At 41.8% G+C, this 20,622-nt stretch overlaps 1 protein-coding gene across 1 annotated transcript; it reads left to right on the plus strand.

Moving 5' to 3' along the window:
• Nucleotides 1-4,859: 4,859 nt before the first annotated feature.
• On the plus strand, nucleotides 4,860-18,835 carry ankrd33ba (ankyrin repeat domain 33ba). Its single transcript, XM_034211983.1, is given in 10 exon segments — nucleotides 4,860-5,429; nucleotides 5,431-5,598; nucleotides 5,600-5,698; nucleotides 5,700-5,749; nucleotide 5,783; nucleotides 14,514-14,643; nucleotides 15,239-15,379; nucleotides 15,959-16,100; nucleotides 16,483-16,681; nucleotides 17,444-18,835. Coding segments are annotated over 10 exon segments (1,602 nt in total). The 5' UTR covers nucleotides 4,860-5,303; the 3' UTR covers nucleotides 17,990-18,835.
• Nucleotides 18,836-20,622: the final 1,787 nt, after the last annotated feature.

Consider the following 20,622-nt stretch of genomic DNA (forward strand, 5'->3'; position numbering starts at 1 on the left):
TTTAGAAGCAAGCTTGCAGCATTTTTATATGCAGAATTGTTGTAAACGGAGGAGCTACAAAAATGGCAACGTCAAAGAAAAGCACACGTGGTCGACCGAGAAGGTGACAACGTTCCTACATCTTATTGGGGATGATCAAATCCAGCGGGAGCTCGACGGAACAACTCGAAATGTGAAAGTGTTCCAGGATGTCTCTGCACAGATCGCCCCGCCTACACTGCGTTGCTACCCCAGGTCCTAAACTGTAATGGAAATGCGCCACGGCCTCGGACGGCCAGCGAGGCAGCCCGAGGCCTGAGCGAGGACGCTTAGGGACGCTTAAACGGGGCTACCCTGCTGCAGTGGAAATGTGCCATTACAGGCCTGGCATATGTACTACAGCGTCTCCAGCGGTCTCTCATCCCCCTGATAGGTGGAGAGTTGCCCATATAGCACCCCTTTTCTGACGTCAGAAAAATTCAAATAATAATCAGCTCCGTTGCAGCCCCGTTTTTAGAGATTTTGGTATGGAGGAAAAGAGAGAGGGTTGTGTTTTGACACTTGGTGAGTTCCCTGACACACCGGGGACACATATTGATGTTTAAAAGACATACAAAATTGCATTTTGCATGATAGGTCCCCTTTAATGATCAATACAAATAAAATCATCATGACTTAAGAGCAATCATTTCTTTGTGTAGAGAATATTTTGCTGCTATTTATGTGTACATGCGTTATGTGCGGATAGTCAGAGAAGTATTTGAAACAACCACTTTGGGGACAATGTTCAGTGCATTCATGTTTCAGTAACCTATGCATTTTTAACTTGTCATTACTAGACCCAGGAACATAAAGCATGGCCGTTTTCATTATGTGTATGTTATTGACTCATTGATAAATGTTTCAACATTCTATTTTAAGACTGTTTCCCATATTTTTCTACACATTGTACAATTACTTTTTCTGACATAATTCGTCATTTTTTGATAATTTCAACATACGAAATTATTTTGTTTTTCCTGATATTTTCGAAAGGCTCTACTTTGTCGATGCAAAAAATTAAATAGTGTAGAATACTACACTGAACAAAAATATAAACGCAACACTTTTGTTTTTGCTCCCATTTTTCATGAGATGAACTCAAAGATCTAAAACATTTTCTATGTACACAAAATAACCATTTCTCTCAAATATTGTTCACAAATCTGAAAAAATCTGTGATAGTGAGCACTTCTCCTTTGCCGAGATAATCCATCCCACCTCACAGGTGTGGCATATCAAGATGCTGATTAGACAGCATGATTATTGCACAGGTGTGCCTTAGGCTGGCCACAATAAAAGGCCACTCTGAAACGTGCAGTTTTGCTTTATTGGGGGGGTCTGGGTGGGTCCGAAAACCAGTCAGTATCTGGTGTGACCACCATTTCCCTCACGCAGTGCAACACATCTCCTTCGCATAGAGTTGATCAGGTTGTTGATTGTGGCCTGTGGAATGTTGGTCCACTCCTCTTCAATGGCTGTGCCAAGTTGCTGGATATTGGCAGGAACTGGAACACGCTGTCGTATACGCCGATCCAGAGCATCGCAAACATGCTCAATGGGTGACATGTCCGGTGAGTATGCTGGCCATGCAAGAACTGGGATGTTTTCAGCCTCCAGGAATTGTGTACAGATCCTTGCAACATGGGGCCGTGCATTATCATGCTGCAACATGAGGTGATGGTCGTGGATGAATGGCACAACAATGGGCCTCAGGATCTCGTCACGGTATCTCTGTGCATTCACAATGCCATCAATCAAATGCACCTGTGTTCGTCGTCCATAACATACGCCTGCCCATACCATAACCCCACCACCACCATGGGCCACTCGATTCACAACATTGACATCAGAAAACCGCTCACCCACACGACGCCACACACGCTGTCTGCCATCTGCCCTGAACAGTGAAAACCGGGATTCATCCGTGAAGAGAACACCTCTCCAACGTGCCAGACGCCATCGAATGTGAGCATTTGCCCACTCAAGTCGGTTACGACGACAAACCGGAGTCAGGTCGAGACCCCGATGAGGACGACGAGCATGCAGATGAGCTTCCCTGAGACGGTTTCTGACAGCTTGTGCAGAAATTATTTGGTTATGCAAACCGATTGTTGCAGCAGCTGTCCGAGTGGCTGGTCTCAGACGATCTTGGAGGTGAACATGCTGGATGTGGAGGCTGGTGTGGTTACACGTGGTCTGCGGTTGTGAGGCCGGTTGGATGTACTGCCAAATTCTCTGAAACGCCTTTGGAGACGGCTTATGGTAGAGAAATGAACATTCAATTCACGGGCAACAGCTCTGGTGGACATTCCTGCTGTCAGCATGCCAATTGCACGCTCCCTCAAAACTTGCGACATCTGTGGCATTGTGCTGTGTGATAAAACTGAACATTTGTGTGGCCTTTTATTGTGGCCAGCCTAAGGCACACCTGTGCAATAATCATGCTGTCTAATCAGCATCTTCATATGCCACACCTGTGAGGTGGGATGGATTATCTCGGCAAAGGAGAAGTGCTCACTATCACAGATTTTTTCAGATTTGTGAACAATATTTGAGAGAAATGGTTATTTTGTGTTTATAGAAAATGTTTTAGATCTTTGAGTTCATCTCATGAAAAATGGGAGCAAAAACAAAAGTGTTGCATTTATATTTTTGTTCAGTGTATTTCATCACGTTATAGACAGTAATCAATAAAGGTACATCTTCTTCGTCTACAAACTACATACTGGACATACTATACCATGCCTTATTTGGACATAGTAAAACAAAACATGTCGAAATAATGCATAGTCGATTTTTTTAAATTTATGACATAGTATACTTTGCACACCTGCTCACCGAAAAGCTGTAAGCCTGGTGGTTTGGATCAAGGACTACTTCACAAGCAGACCTCAGAACTGCAGAGCAACTGACAAATGTGCTGGTGAGCAATACTTCCCCCCCCCCCAAGGTCACCTTTCCTGTACACCCTCTGACTTCTTCTTCAACCCCAGTTCATGCCACTTACAGAAGTTCTCCAGCGTCAGCTACATCACAGACGCCAAAGAGAAGGAGTACAGAGGAGGAGCTTCATTGGCTGGTGCAACTACACTCACCTCCAGTTCAACGTCAGCCAACCAATCTGCTCGGGCTGGTCTATAGGCGGAGCAGGAAATGCTCCCTTAGCATCAGAGGCCAGGAGGTTGAGGTGTTGAACCCATGTGTTGAACAGCTACAAGTTCCTCAGAGTGCACATAAATAATAAAATATAAATAAAACATATTCATAATAATCATATCACATAATTATCACAGAATAATATTGAGCATTACAAAAAGCAAACATAGGTCTTCTTCATGAAGTGGTTACCGAGGTACTGTTTGCATTGTTTTCTGCATCTAAAATGTAGATTCCTGCAATTAAATTGGATCTAGTTATTCAGTATCCTCCAAAACACTTTATTACCAAGCAATATTAGCTTAAAGCATTCTTTAATGGAAGCATATTTTTTAGTGAGAGGTGTTTCTAATAATTTCTCTATTCCATTTACATCAATTAATATTAGTAAATATTTACAGCAAGATTTAGTTGATGAGAGACTCATAAGCAAGGTCACAAGGTATTTTATTTTAAATGGTGTTAAAAACCATCTCCCTACATCTATCTTCACCAGAAACCTGGTTTGAACAGAAGATAGAGACAATTATTTTAAGACTTGGTTCTCTGGTGTTTGTGTGTGTCTCTTGACCAGACGGTGCAACATTGCTCAGATATATATCGTTGGCAGAGCTAACACTGTCTGTCACCCGCACAGCTGGCGACCGATACCATAGAGATAAAGAGCCACAGGAGAGCAGAGCTCTCAGCTGGGGGCAGATGAAGGTAGAATAATAATGGGTACACACAGGGACTGTTATGCACTCGATTTTTCCACCGCAGGTGATGTCAGCAAACTGATGTTATTAATTACGGAGAGAAAAAGGAGCGTCTCTGTAAATATGTTTATGACAGAACTGCAGACTTTACACAAAACTCTGCAAAGCCATGCATTCTCAATAGATGGACAAAACAGTAAGGCCATCTAGTGACTATTTTTTATTCTACCTTTCTATGGATAGTGAGAACAACAATATGAGATAAATGTTAGGTTAGGTAACATCAAAACGGAATGCAAAATGTACCTCTCAGCATGTACTCATTCACAGGTGAACGACATAACCAATCTGATGCTGGTAATGTGATCAATATCAAAATGATATCTCAGTGACACCAATTGTCTGGATGGTGAATATCTCTATTATCTCAATTGGCCAGTAGCCAAGAAAATGAGAGAGAGGAAGGTGGCCGAACACGATGAGGCTGTGGGTAAAATGAATTGCCTCAGAATCATACTACATATGATAATAGAAAATGTAACCCACGTGCCAGAAACATTACAAAATATCATAATCCCTTTGTTTAGACTTAATCTGCTTTATAAACCTGAAAAGTGGAAAGCCCTGTGAGTTTACAGAAAAGTGATGCCATCAAGATGTAAAAAATAATTTTTTACAAATAGAGTAGGGGATTATTTTCTCGAAAGAAAGAATTCAGAAGAATTAATTTTCAATACTGTAGTTGTACTAATTTGAATTTTGAATAAAATGCCCTGTATGAATATACTAAGATTATTATAGGGTTGCTTCTATAGAGTAAAATGAATCTCTTGTCAATAGACAGAGAGAGAGAGAGAGAGAGAGAGAGAGAGAGAGAGAGAGAGAGAGAGAGAGCGAGAGAGATAGGAGAGGAGAGAGAGAGAGAGAGAGAGAGAGAGAGAGAGAGAGAGAGAGAGAGAGAGAGAGATGTCCCATCTAATCGGATTACGCGACTAGGTTTACAGGATGCTGTCTCTCTACATGGGACGCTCGTGTACGCAGCACTTTAACTTTCTGTTGTAGTTTTACCCACTGCAAAAGCCTGAATCTCATTTCCCTGCGAGTGCTACCGGACCGGATAACTCCAACTGAACATGGTTTCGTTTTAGGGGCGCGTGTAGAAAGAGTATACTTTATGTGACGTTCACGGCTCAGATGGACATCCAGGCTGTCAACTCTCGTACATGACTGGTGGGTACACGCAGCATTCTCACCTATAGGCCGGTATTCAGGTGAAAGAGTTTGTGTAATTTAGCCCCCCGTAAATTACTTTTGAAGGTAGATCATTTGGTTACCCTGTTGTCTGGAGAAACAGGCTGTCCCATGCGCGCGCCTTGCGCCCCACGCTGCACTCTGCCCCGAGGACAGTGCCCTAGGCTCGGGGGTTAGATGGTACTGATCACGGACGACAGGGATGGAGGAGGCTCTTCGTCGGTACGGCTCAAGCACCTCCAGCGGCAGCAGAAGGTCGGGGAAACATCAACCCAGGTTCACCCGACCATAGTGGAGGAGCCGCTGGTCACACTGTGATGACGAGGACTACCTGGGCTCGTGCGAGGAGGATGATGAAGAGGAGGAAAACGATGAAGATGAGTTCGAAGAAGTTGATTTTGAGGACTTTGATAACTTGGAGGACTGTCGGAGTATCGCGTCGGACGACTCCTTCTACCCGCCGGATGATGTGGTTCGCGGACTCGGAAAGCACCCCCTCTCCGGAAAGCCCCGAGCCGCTGTCTTTCTTCCAGGCGTGCTGCACCAAACACGCTGCTATCGTCCGGATAATGGATAAGGCACGGGGTGAAGGAGGAGGTCAATGAGAAGGACAGGAATAACAGGTATGGAGCACCGAGGCTGAAGGAGAGACACAGAGTTATATCACACAGCAGCTATCAGAATAGACCTATACACTTTGACATCAAACTAGCACATGGAAACTTAGCTTGAAACAGACTAATAATAATAATTTGAGTAGTAGCCTACTACTACCACACAGCAATAATCATCATCATCATCAAACTTAATATGTAAAGCATTTTTCTCAAAACAACTTTTACATGTAAAACACAAAGAGAGCAACAACACAAATGTATGGAGGAAACATCCTTAGACACCAATAAACACATTTGCAATTGTGAACTTAGTGACCAAGAGTTTTCCACATTAATAGAGAAAGTGACCTTAAGTCATGAGCCTGGCCTAATGTGCGGGACAAGACTTTCTTAAAGTTTTACATCCAGTAGCCACATTTTTGGTTTTGGATGTTTTAAATGTTGCTCAGGGTTACTTACTAGCTGATTAAGTGTAGTTCTATTATTGTAGTACCTAACTGAAACACATAGATGGACGGCCTTGGTTATCCTCCTGTCCCTCTGTGCAACAAGTTAAGAGCCCCAGATTCAGGAGCCTAGGTATTCAGATAATGAATGAGTCTGCAACATACTTATCATAATTAATTAACAATCAATCAAATATAAAATCGAATATTCATTTGATATTTATTGAAGAGGTGACGTGTGCTTGAGAAGGCCACATTTTAAATCTTCTATATATGTTCTTTATTCCCTTGGTTCAGTTTATTTCTATAATAAGCTCACACCTTTATACTTCATAATTTTTCATACCAAGCTGGTACTTTCTGACAGGTATGTGTGTGTGTGTTGACAGACCTCAGTTTTGCAAGAGCGAGCAGCCTCAAACTCTACGAAAACAGTGAAGTCTCTCACCGTTAACAGAACACAGTCTCCAGTGTGTGTGTGTGAGAGAGAGAGAGAGAGAGAGAGAGAGAGAGAGAGAGATAGAGAGAGAGAGAGAGAGAGAGAGAGAGATGAGAGAGAGAGAGAGAGAGAGAGAGAGAGAGAGAGAGAGAGAGAGATAGAGAGAGAGAGAGAGAGAGGCCTCATTTAAGGCCTTGCAGGTCAATTCAAGTGAGGGTGTGTGCTTTTTATTCTGGATTTGGATTCAATGTGTGGGAGTCCATAGGTAAACACATTATCGACCAATGAAATGATGGCATTAGTGAGCAATTTGAACAGTTTTGCTAATGACCCAAAGCAATACATTACATAGGGAAGCAGCAGCTTTGTTGGTGGAAATATTCTATCGACTTGTATCAAAGACTTACATCAATTGCAACGTAAAATCAATCATGTCCAACTTCAGTCCGTTGAATTTAAATTACACACACAAATTAATATTTATTACTAAAGGTAATTAATCAAAACAAAACAAATATTGAACATCTTATCTGCAGTGCATCATAGTACTGTATGTATCCCTCAAGCATTGTGTAACGCTTCAGTCCTGCCAAAGGCAAAGAGATAAATCCATAATGATGGAATGCCAGACTAGTTTTCTTTCATCTGGACATTTCCCTAAAAGTAATTGCATTAACTACTAACGGGCACTATGCCGAAGAAGAATCACATGCCTTAAATCTAGCTTTGATGTGACTCAATGTATTTCCCTCCATGTTTTGCTGAAACAAGTTGACAAAGCCCTTTTTCTCATTACCAGGACATCTTTTACCCTCACATATAGAAGATTACGGTAGTTTTTTTTAACATTGGCAACTCAAAAACTCCAGTAGAGAACTGACATGCAAGATGGAGGGGGTTAATTAAGTGGGCACCCTAAAACACATGCCTGGACCCAGTTGGCTTGTGTGTGCTTGTGTAATATGTGTGTGTCAGCAGTGAAAGACAGTCATGTGTTTGCATAGATAACTAGGATGTGTGCTAGTACATTCACCGTTTGCTTTGCCATGCCCTCTGACCTCAGAGTACTGTACACACAATACAGGTTAGAAAACCCCTCCATTGGAAACACATGTTGATATGAATCTGTTAAGCTCATTAGTTCATGTGTGTGTGCTCAACATCCTGACACAGATGTCAACATCCCAATATAGCAGACATCCTGACTATGTGATTTGCAAAACAAAGAGGAGTGTTACATCCCTAGGCTTGGACTTACATCATTTCCCCTTCAGCTCATCATCAGTGTCCAGCGTGATATATTGTCCAAGTCAAAAGGCCCTGAAGACGCAGAACAAATCTGTAGTCAGGATCAGCTTCAGAATGGTAGGGAGTCTGTGTTTGCATAATTGCCATTTATCAAGGTTAATGCTTGCCAACACAGGATATTAACCCTTGATGTCAGGTAGATTTTCACCTTCTGCTGCAACATAAAACAAGTTTATTTTAGACATGTGGCTGATATAAGAATGAAGAATGTGTTTGGATATATTATGGCAAGCAGGAACAATAGATCTTTGCACATGGGTGTCCACATGGGTGTGTTTGTCTCTATAGCCGATGCCTAATAACATCACAAGTTTACAACTTTAAACTTTTATTGGAATACATTCTTGGTTACTCAATCAAGCCTTTAAAAAAAAAATACATTCATACTTTCCTTTGGCAAGCTAACATGTTAAAACTCGTTATCAGGCTCACAACATCAGAGAAAAACTGACAAACAACACAGCCAAATGTAGCAATAAAGTTAATGAGGAGCCACGAAGTCGGTCTTAAGTAAGTTTATTTAATTATCCTTGTATATGATTATGGCACAGTAATTATGCTGTTGGCTTCTGATTCCCCACAGTATGTTCTCAGTGTTGTGACTGTCATAGAGGATGTGTTTGGTGAGATTTTAACATTACATGTTACCTGTTAGACACTTTTATCCAAAGCGACTTACATACTCAATACTGTGGGCAATCCCCACAGGAGCAATTTGGGGTGAAGTGTCTCAGGGACACAACGACATGCTGACTGCAGTGGGGTTTGAACCTGTGCTCCCCTGATCCGAACACCAACGCACTAACCACTGCGCCACACGCCTCCCCGATCTATTGGAACTGTGTTGTAAAAATTAAAACATTGAAGAAAGTAAGTAGATATATTTTCTGAATGTTAATATATTTTCACATTTATATGATATATAATGATCATCTCTATCGCTCATTTCTAGTCTTCCGACCACTCTGATTGTGTTACATTACATGCCAACATTTACAAGGCTGCCATACAAGGTGCCAAACTGCTCATCATCTTATCCAATGCTTCACACGATCACACACTGATAGCGATGCCTTCGGGTGCAATCTGGGGTTCGGTATCTTGCTCACGGACACACTTCGACACGTGCACTGACGCTCTAACGATCAGTGGACGAGCCCCCTGAACCACAGTCAGACCCTGTATCAATGTCCTCACACACATCTGACACTACTGTTCAGGGCAGAGAGCTTTTCACATGAAAACTCAATAAACACACACGCACGCAGAATTCAATCAACTTAAATGAGGTCTCTCTCTCTCTCTCTCTCTCTCTCTCTCTCTCTCGCTCTCTCTCTCTCTCTCTCTCCTCTCTCTCTCCTCTCTCTCTCTCGTCTCACACACACACACACACACACACACACACACACACACACACACACACACACACACACACACACACACACACACACACACACACACACACACACACAAGCACGCACTAACACTCACTAAGTATCATTAACGGAGAGATACAGTGCGACCATCAAGCAAGCAGACTAAATGAAGCACACGTGGGGAGAGACAGACATTTGGCACTGCATGATGCTGGCTGTTGGCAAATACAGATGAGTGGAAAAATCAAAGCAACAGTCATATACATCTGATTTGATTCAGCCATGTGAACACTCAGCTGCAGAAAGAAACACACAGTTAACAGGGAGGCTATTGACAGAAACATGGCCCAGTAGGTCTGCGTTAGTGCCTCTGCTGTATGTGATGAGGGCGGTTCAGAGTGTATTTGCCTGTGTGCATGTCCTTGAGCACAAAGAAGGTACTGTAAAATGCCAAACGAATGTTTGATACTTGTTTATGCAGGCGGCAGAGATGCAGGTCTGCCGCTGCAGGATTTAGCATCGACCAGTTCTTATTTTAAAGTAAGAAAACAAAGTGTGGGTAAGCCTTTTCTTAGGAAACAAGAAGTTAGTTACATTGTGGTGTATTGCATAAGTCACACACCCAACGGGGAAGTAGGCTGCTTGGTAGCATGGAAGGCTAATACTAAACATTATGGAGAGATTAAACAAGTTTCTACTTGGCTGTGATGCTATAATAGTTTCAGTAGAAGAGATTTGCTACAATTTGTAGCACGAGCAGAATAATAAGCATGATAAAGCATAAAGAGACAGGTAACTGGACAAATAAGGATAACTAATATTTGATGAGGTCCATTCATTTGATTAATTGGCAGGGATAACTTCAATTCAAATACTATGGTACTAGTTCAAACGTGTACTTCAGTTTGCGTTACACTATTTGTTTAAAATGCAATTAATAACATAGTTGAACATTGGCTGTGATCGATTGTATGTCTATAAGTGTCGGGTCATCTTTGTTGGAGCCAATTATTACCACGTCCTCTCATCAACTTCAGATGCACAGTTCTGCCGTCTCCCTCCCCCTCTGTGTGTTGCCGACTGATACGGCTAAGCCTTTCTATTCCTAGCTCTCGATATTCACCAGATTACTTTGTGAGTGTGTGTTTGTCTTGGTCTGTTTGTCTGTGTATATGGGCTAATAATAAGTGGACCAGATTGTGTGTGTGGGTCAGTTTTGCTAAGAAATCTCTACTGATCACCTTGGTTTGTTATTACATCAATTGGTTGAAATCTGCATTACCAAAAATACATTTAGTTTTTAAATCTTAACAGCAGGATGGATCCTACTAAATGCTGAACGTCTTAGAGGGAAAGATAGCTTAAAAACGTATGATGGCTATGGTGGGGAAAAAGCCTTGCATCCATAATCAAAGCCTTGCATAGGAACTCACAATAAATATTGCTACGCACATTAATAAAAGTAATATTAATTTGGAAGAGCATGTTTCAGTATTGATAGTGTTTGCATCAAGAGATTAGGCAAAGTACCACTTTACACCACAAGGTCTTTTGGCTCAAGAGGGCAGCTCTAGTCCTGTGTAATGGAGCCGAGGAGATTAGGGTCAGGGAGGGCATAGGTCTGCGTCCATCAGCAACAAGTAGAAGCTTTACAATTGCCATAGTGTGCATCTTCATTTGGCCTACATACAAAACACATAATCCCCTCAAAAAGTATAGGTAAAACGGAGCCTACACACGGCGGCGTGCGTTGCCGCTTCAACGCTTCTGCCCATTCACTTTGAATGGGGTGACGTCACGATTCGCCGAACTGCATTGTGGGAGCAAAGCGTAGCTTCTCTCGCGGTGCTTGCTGCAAAAGTATAGCAATGTTCTACTTTTGCCGCCTTGACGGAGGCGTCAGCCAATCAAATCCCGCGTATGCAAATCTGACAGTACAAGCGCTAGCCAATCAAACCGCGTGTATGTTGGGAGAGCCAGACCGCAGTTATTTCCCATATGTCAAACAATGGAGGAGAAAATTATCGTGGCGGTACTATATGACCAGTCCCTCTTTACATACAGGGATACAAACCGGAGGAGCCAGGCATGGGGGGAGGTGGCAGAGACAGTGGGTGAAACTGGTAGGTTTTCGCCTGTTTGGGGAGTTTATATCCAGTGTACTTCGTTTGAATGGACAGCTAGCAAGCATAGACAGTATATCTAGCCAGCATGGATGTAGCGTGAATGATTTGCTTTGTATGTCCGGGGCGGGACATTCATGTGATTGGTTGTTGGTCGCGTTGTTCGTAAAAAATCCCCAAGCTTCAGACACGCCCACCGCCAAGCGGTAACGCACGCCGCCGTGTGTAGGGGCCGTCATCATGGTCAAAGTCTCACACACATGCCCTGCTCACACACTCTGGAAGTACCTCTTGATTGTTTCAGGGTTGTTGAGCTACCTGCTAGTGTTGTTATTTGTATCCCTTTAGCCCTAGAGTTAGTCACTGAGTGGCTAATATTGTGTAGCACATGATTGCTTTGTCATCGATTCATGTGTCTTTCAAATGGTATGCTGTGTGCATTTAGCTGGTGCTCTTCTATCAGATTAGTCACCTACATCACCAGCAGCCTCTGTTAAGATGCATCAGAGCCCAATAGCTGTTACAAATACTCCAAATAAGGATGTGCTGACTAGAACATTTGAGCCTAGGAGTTAAATGCTTTTGCGTGATTGTGTGAAAAAGGTTCTGAGAGAAAATAGGAGATTGCCAGACGACTGAGAGTGCTCCAGACAAGCTGCAGGGCAAAGCGCCTTTATACAACACAGTGAGGCTGGAGGGTTGCCAAGAGAGTGTGTGTGTGTGTGTGTGTGTTGTGTGTGTGTGTGTGTGTGTGTGTGTGTGTGTGTATGTGTGTGTGTGTGTGTGTGTGATGTGTGTGTGTGTGTGTTGTGTGTGTGTGTGGTTGTGTGGTGTGTGTGTTGTTGTGTGTGTGTGTGTGTGTGTGTGTGTGTGTGTGTGTGTGTGTGTGTGTGTGTGTGTGTGAGACAGACAGACAAGGTCTACATGCGTTAGTCCAACCAGAAAGAGCAATCTGGAGCTGTGCCAGTGTCAGAAAGCCCACTAGTTATGCCTCAGAACTTCATGTCACCTTTTCCACTTGTAACTCTCCTGCCTGACAGTATCTCCGGCTGGCTTACAGCCTGGCTTGTTTCAGACAAAAGTTTAACTTCAGTTTTTTCCAACAGGCAAAACACATTACTGTACATGTAGTGTAAATGCTGCACGGCATCATTCTCACTGAGCCTGAAAAGTAGTTGTCCAGTCTGATACACAGAAACTCAAAGAAAGGCAGTATGTTGGGCAGAACGTCATGTTGTGAGAATAATGTTTTTTATTGCAGATTGGTTACTTGTTGATGCTTCATAAAGTGGATACGGTCTTAATCCTTTTTAATTGAGGATAATTTAAACATTCTGCAACCTGATAAGAAGAACATATGGGGGAGGTTTGTACGTTTTTCTCCACACCGTCAGGCCCTCTCTGTCATTATGATTTGTTTTCATTTCAGCGAGACAGAACTTTTGATGACATTTATACCAGAGTTAGAAATAAAAACAAATCTTGTGCCAAGAGGTGAAAAGCATCACATAGATTTGATGAGGGCTCTCCTGATGAGGACATCATGTCACGGCAGACGCTTCACGATTCAGTGAAGTATAAATATAAAATGCAGTACAAATTGTAACAACTTACCTAAATAGTATAATACTTCACTCTTTCCTGCTAATGTTGCTGGATTTAAAGTCACATTTGTAAAGAATTATTGCACATGACATTAAATATGCACTTAGTTTAATACATTGGTTGTATTAAAGTCCATTTTTGTCAAGCACATTGTCTATAGGTCATCAGGTTTTGTTTTTAGCATTAGCATTGGAAAAGCCTTTAAGCTGTGAAAGTGAATTGGGGATTTATATGTTTACCGGAAATACATTGTCTTAATTAAAATGCACACAGTATGCCTGGATTAGTGTCAGCAGGCAGAATCCAGCACTGTCTGTGTGTTTTTACACGGCGTACATTTGACTTGTTGAATTTTCCAGCACACCTGGCTTTAATAAAGCGCTAATTAAAAGTCCATTTAGGGTGTGCCAATTAAGGAAGCTAAGAACAACATATTGTTGTTTCATTGACGTTGTTGCAAATGAAACCTTTTCCAATAGCTGCTGCTTTACAAGTCTCGTCAGTAAAAATACACTCATACATCATTTACTGTCTTTATTTAGTAAATAGTGTCCACTCTTTTCTCAGTTGCCTAGAAACTGTTTATCCACGTTAACACATGAAACATCAATAATATCTTAGTTTTACTTCTCACCTTGAAAACAATCTCCTGAGTTCAATTTGAAGGCAGAATAAACATGAGAACTGTTGAGTTTTAGCCTTTTTTCACAAGACACCTGTGAAGACGAAAGATATACTGCACTGCATGTGGCAAACACAATATGGATCTTACAGGTGTCTAATTAGAGTTTTCAACATCTAAATCATTGCCTAGTCCCATTTATTCTCATCAAAAGAATCCCATCATTACAAAATATTGACTTTTTCATAAATGTCTGAGTTAGTAAAAGACATCTCTTTCCAACAGAATTCTATGTTTGAATGTGTAAAAAAGCGACACTGTGTTTATGTTATACCTGAGAACGTTGTGTTCCAAAATCGTACTCACAGCTTCTTCCCATCTCTGGTGGTAAACTTGTTTGTCTTGGCTGATGAAGAGTGCACCTTCCGGAAAGTACCCAACTTTAACAGGAGTTTTCCACAGGACTCTCGAACTCACATAAACTCACACCCGCAGACTAACATTTACACATACGTCCACACACACACATAAAAGGGTTCCTATTCTAGCTAGTACACACAGACACACACAGACACACAACAACATCACACAGGGAGACAGTCTATTTTTCCTCCGAGTTCAAGACGGTTCAGTCCTCAGATTTAACATTTATTTAAGGATATTAGATTGGAAAGGTGCACAGAGGTCTTCTGGGTTTTTACTGATACTACTTCCTATATGTCAGCATTTTTTTATTGCTTCAACTCCTTTGCCAAGTTTTTTTTCCCTGGACATTTTTTGCTGATTCTAAACAAAAGCCTCTCACTGTTACTCTCGTCTTTAAACTCCTCTCCTGTCGCTTTTTGTTTCAGACAGGGCTGCTGGTTGCGTGTTACCAAGGTTACGTGGACGTCGTCATAGCGCTGTCTCAGTGTCCGCACCTGGACGTCAACTGGCAGGACAACGAGGGAAACACGGCTCTCATCACTGCCGCTCAAGCAGGTAACACACACACACACACACACACACACACACACACACACACACACACACACACACACACACACACACACACACACACACACACACACACACACACAGTTTGGGCCAGACTTATAGGCCATATGGCTGTGAGCTACGTGCAAACACTAGCTTAAAATTATGCATTTATAAGCATTACTTAATTTACACACACACAAACACACACACATATACATACACACACACACACACACACCCACACACACACACACACACACACACACACACACACCACACACACACACACACACACACACACACGGCAATGACATCACTTGAAAACATGCACACATACACATTTGCATACACAGGCAGATCGGTACTAATACTGACACAGACAACCATAAAAGAGTCGGATCTCACTTTTTGAACAGAAGTTAAGAGTGTCTTGTGTGAAAGTGAATAAGGAACAGTCATAGGGATGTGGATCACACCTCTCCAATACATGATGGACTAGTGTGAAATAAACTTTAGCAGCTTTTATTCGAGCCAACATACGGAAGACAGAGTACGTTGTGACCTCCAGTAACTACCTTCTGCCTCTCTGTTCTTTAAGGCCACATAACCATCACCAACTATCTGCTGAACTACTTCTCTGGCTTGGACATCGAGAGGAGGAACTGCCACGGCTTCACGGCCCTGATGAAAGCTGCCATGCAGGGCAGGCTGGAGTGTGTGCGCTCGCTCATGATGGCAGGTTAGTCAAATGTGTCTGATTGCACCTAATGTAGAAAAACTCTACAGCAATCACACACAAATGACACATTTGTCAGTGTTATGTCTGGATTTGACAAATAACCTTGATTTTTGCGGGCAGTTTCCATTGATTACAACCACAAAATATGTTGTTTATTTTGCCATTACTTTGTCATAAGCTCAGGAAAATATGAGCAGATTTTCACTGGAATGGGTACACAGATGGACAATTTGAATTAGCTTTGGCACTGATCCAAATGTTAGTTATTGGGTGATTATTCTCTTTTTAGCAATAACTATGAAACTAACAGACATATATGATACTAAATCATCAAGACAGGGAGTTCTAGTCAAGATTTACTGCTATCAGGCCGGGACTGCTATTGATTATTATGCAATTTTTGGCACTTAAACACATCTCATAGCCCTGTGGTAGTGGTGTTAGCACATTGTGCATGAGTCCTGAGCACACTAAGCACTTCTTTGCTCCTCTCTTCCTTTTTGAGAACTCTTCCTATCCCTACTTTCTTATCTTTTGTCCCACATATGACATAGTAACAGTTTGTTTTGTGTCCACCAGGATCTGCCCTGAATGCCAGAGACTTCGGTCGCCACTTCAATGCCAGGGAGTGGGCCTTCTTTACGGGTCGCTATGAAACCGCCTGGGTGATAACGCGCCTGATGGAGCGGCCCTGCCCGCGCCAGTACTGTGAGAACTACAGGTAAAATAATGAGTGGTTCATATTGTTTCTGTTCTGAATTTGTCTCTCTGCCCCAATGCCCCACATACAATTGTAATGAAATTGTTAAAAAAGAAAAGAAAACGGACAATGAACAAAGTTTTTCCTATCGCTGTCCTGAATCGCTTGGGCCTTGATAATAGCATAGAAGAAGAAAAACGTATATAGTTGCAGCCCTATTTGACATTCACTGCACTTTCCACTTTCCGCTACAGGAAGTGATCATTTAGACATGCAACACAAGGTCAAAAACATTGTTTTATGTGTAAGATATAAGAAGGGTCAAGGCAGGGAAACAGCATCAAAATACCTGACGATGGCAGTGCCTCTGCTCAGTGGATTTATTCTACATTTGCTCTTCTAGTCTGGAGTGGCCCCCTCTGGCCTCGCTGGTGTCCAGGGCCCAGGAGCCCCGCGGCTGTCTGAAGCGCCTGTCGGACACGGTGCGGAGCATCTTCCACTTTGCCAACGTCAGCGAGCCTGAGGAGGAAGGAGTCATCGACCACATGGTTTCTATCACCACTGCCATGAGGAGCCCTTTTATTGCTGTGGCATGCCACACCGTGAGTAAAGCTCTCAGTCTTTATACACCTATTCATTAATCAGCTTTAAACAGTAGCCCACCACCAGATCCAAGAACCCATCACACTGTGCCGCAGTTACTCCCTCACACCAACATGCTTTTTGCAAATGTAAGCTAAGATAAGTTGAAGCCTTAACCACTTTTTGTGATAAGGAAGTCATTAAAGTTGCTCACCTCTGCGCTTTTGTTTGTACAAACTCAGCATGGTGGAGATATCAGGGCTTGTTTTCTTATCTCACCTTAAACAGACTTGAAACTTGACCAACAACTATTTATTTATATATTTTAAAGGATCCCCTTTCTCAAGTCTGACATTTAGTACAACATAATACATACTTTATGCAAAAATAATGTGATTTTCAAACAGTGTGCACTATTCTTCCATTTATTTCGTCGTTCTTTCATTACTGCTGTTTAATTGAATCGATGTGCAGAGACCTGAAGGAGAAACATTCACAAAAACAGAATCAAATAAACTAATGATAATATTATGGTAATGGTGCTATTAAAGTATAAATCTGGTGCTGGTTTATCATTTATTCTATTCACGGGATTTGCTCAAAATAATTAGAGGATATAATTCACGGCAGCCTTATCTGATGGAAGATTTCCAGAACTGCAATACTGCAAACAAAAGGGAGACTAGTAGGCTTTTAGTATATAAAATAAAACAAATATCACTATAATCACTAATGCTGTGCTATTAATACTGATTTAATAACAAAAACTGGTTTTGTTTCAGGTGTGTCCTGACAGCCCCCCCGCTGTGGGCAAACGACGCTACTCAGTTCCTGAGATCATCCGCCAGCAGCGCGCCAAGGAGCTCCGCTCCATCAACCCCGACCGGGTGGAGAGCCACCTCAAACTCTTCCAGAACTCCAGGGTCACTCTGGTGGCCAAACACTCTGTGGACCGCCGGGCCAGCCTCCAGGCCCAGAGCCTGATGACTCGGCACCGGAGCTCCAGCCTGACGCTGGGAGTGAACAACGAGGCTCTGGAGCTGCGGAGGACCAGCCTGCTGCCGCTGCACATGGTGCTGAGGAGGAGCAGCGTCAGGCCGGGGTTCAGCGTCCCCAAAGTGAGGGTCACCAAGGCCCCCACGCCTACTTATGAACCAGAAAAGATCCGGAGGAAGAGCAGCGCCAAAGATGGAGGGGGGCACCTGCTGCAAATACCAAAGTGGCGGTACAAGGAGCTGAAAGAGGAAAGAAAGAGAGCCGAGGAGGCGGAGAGGAGGCGGCTGGAGGCGGTGACCAAGAGACACCTGGCTGCTGGGAAAAGGAAATAATATATTTACTCTGGAAGAAGCCATTTACACTACGCCCAAATCAGACAAAGTCTAGCCAGACTTGCAAGTGTTTTGGCTTTAATGTTTGTTTTCTAGAATATATGAATTGCCAGCAGTGTTCCTAACATGAGGCAGAAGACTGAATGCTTCTGTGAGTTTGGCCTCGTGCAAATAGCAGCTTTACAGCTTTAGACATGCACAATGGCCAGTGTCCTTTATGATGTCAAACAGTGAATACCCAGGGGATTTGATACTTGAAATGCTTTTGGTTAACTTATTTTTCATATTTATTGCTTTGGTCTATGTTTTGATACACTCTGAGTGCTTGATGCAGTGTTTTTGTACTGTGTTACACTGTAGTAGACACTTCTTTCAGAATGTGTTTATCTTTATATCGAAAAATTGGAAGAGATTTATTAAAGATGTTCTGGGATAATGTCTTAAATATTAAGAGTACTAATGGGTGCGTCATATTGACTGAAAAGATAAACACAAGCTTATTTAAATTCGAATGGCAGCAATATTTGTAGATGCTTTTTGTTATGCTTTATAATGAAAACCCATGAATGTATTACGCAAATTTTATATTAGAGATTTTAACGCTTTTCAATGAAAAACTTTTTTTATTTCACATACAGATATATGAAAATGTTTTTTAGTCTTAAGATTCAGGACTGACATGTGGAGCACTATTGTGATGTAACACTCACATCTTACCATGTGGGAAGGAGTGAACGTTTTTCTACGTGTTTACATTATATACCACATTCATCAGGGTGAATGTGACTCTAAGATGGACACTGGTTTAGGTACGAAGGATGGCAACGAAATAAACTGCTAACTGTGGATGTGATTGAGCCAAATATTGATGCATTATTGCTGCATGCCTCAGCCATGTTGTGTTGAGAAGATAATAAGAAAACAAGGAGATGTTTTACTTGATTGAATTTACAACCTCAGCATTAGGGGGATTTGTTTAACATTGAGAGAAGGGTGAGCTTTGGCCAATGTGACAGTACAAGCAGAAATGAAGTGATAATCCCTAATAAATGGACCCGTCTGATAAAAAAATAATAATTACAGAGCATGAGGTCAGCTCTGTTTTAAGAATTAAACAGTCAAAAATAATGGGGCGAAAAATAGCTGTGAGTTTCAAACAGCCAGAGCCACGGGGAGAGTAATGATATTACATTGTCGGGATTTTTTAGAACACAATTTCACGGTCCTAACTCCTCATGGCGATTGCAGCTTAAGTGCCATCCAAGAGTGTGTGTCTAATATACATGGTGATGAGTTGCTAAGGGGTTACAAGGGCAGTGTGCAGCCAAATCACTTCTTCAAATAAACTTCATTGAGTTCTGAATGGCATGGCAATCTGCTTAGATACTCCCCAGAGGAAGTCATTTGAACACGACAAAAGAGGCGCAAACTGCAGCGAGTTGTTCACTCAAACTCTGAGTGTAGCAGGATTAACATATTTAACATCAACATAAGGAAATGTTTCATAGGAAAAAGGCTTTTTGCTGGCAATGCAGTATCACAGCCGACAATGTCTACAGTGTGCAGTTTGTTCAGAGGGAGGCTAAGTTTGCTGACCATGAATAAAAACTACATTTATTTTCAATGCTGTTTTTTTGTGAGTCAGTATAGAGCATTTTTTAACATATATATTATTACTTTATGACATTTTCTGTTGTGTTATAATTTGACTTTTTATCATATTTTAATGCAGTACTATACATCCTGTCACTACACTGTGGCATTTGTTTTTTAGACCTTACTCTACTATAACTTGTAAATGATTTATTGATGGCAAAATAATATCAAACGTCATTGAATTCTGGTAATCATTTGTTTGTTTTATCAATTCTTATATACTGAAGATAAGAATATACTATTCTTATATACTTATAAGAATAGATAAGATATACTTACACGGAGTTCAGATTATAGAGGGTTGTGTATAAGTGATAGGACACAACCTATTAGCCCTAAATGCATCAGATAATATTTAGGTCATGGCTCACAGCTGTTGGCTCAGATTGTAAACTGAGATTATGAAGCGCGACAGGATTGGTCAGCGATGCACCTCCCGCCTTCTTCTTCCACATCCCGACCAACATCCCTCATAGAAATTAGGATATGGCTCAATAAACACTATGAACTGATGTGACACTGAGGATACACTGACAGATATAATGGCATAATCTGATCCAACTGGCTGGGATTTAGGCAGTATGACCTGAATCTAGATCAGCACTGATTGCTTCTGTCTACCCTCTGAATTTAGGGGGGAATCCTGAACTGAGGCCCTCTGCTGGTTGGTTAGTGTAACCCTTTTAAGGACATCTGCATTTAAATGACAGTATATCCTCAGATTGTGGCATTGCCATCAAGTGCCAGGAAATAAACCAGGAGCAATGTTGAGCAATATATGTGCAGCCATATGGAAGTAGAAAAAAAAAAAAATGCTTAAATTGAATTAATTATTACATTTCTCTTGGGATAACTGAATAATAGTAAACTACATATGAGACTTTAGTCATAAACAATACATGCAAATGTAATCCTTATGGCCACAATGACTTTCTCCATATATTTCCAGGTTTAGTAAGAACTCAAAGTAATCTGAG

This window comes from Gymnodraco acuticeps, unplaced genomic scaffold (assembly GCF_902827175.1).
Source record: "Gymnodraco acuticeps unplaced genomic scaffold, fGymAcu1.1, whole genome shotgun sequence".
Taxonomy (NCBI): Eukaryota; Metazoa; Chordata; class Actinopteri; order Perciformes; family Bathydraconidae; genus Gymnodraco; species Gymnodraco acuticeps.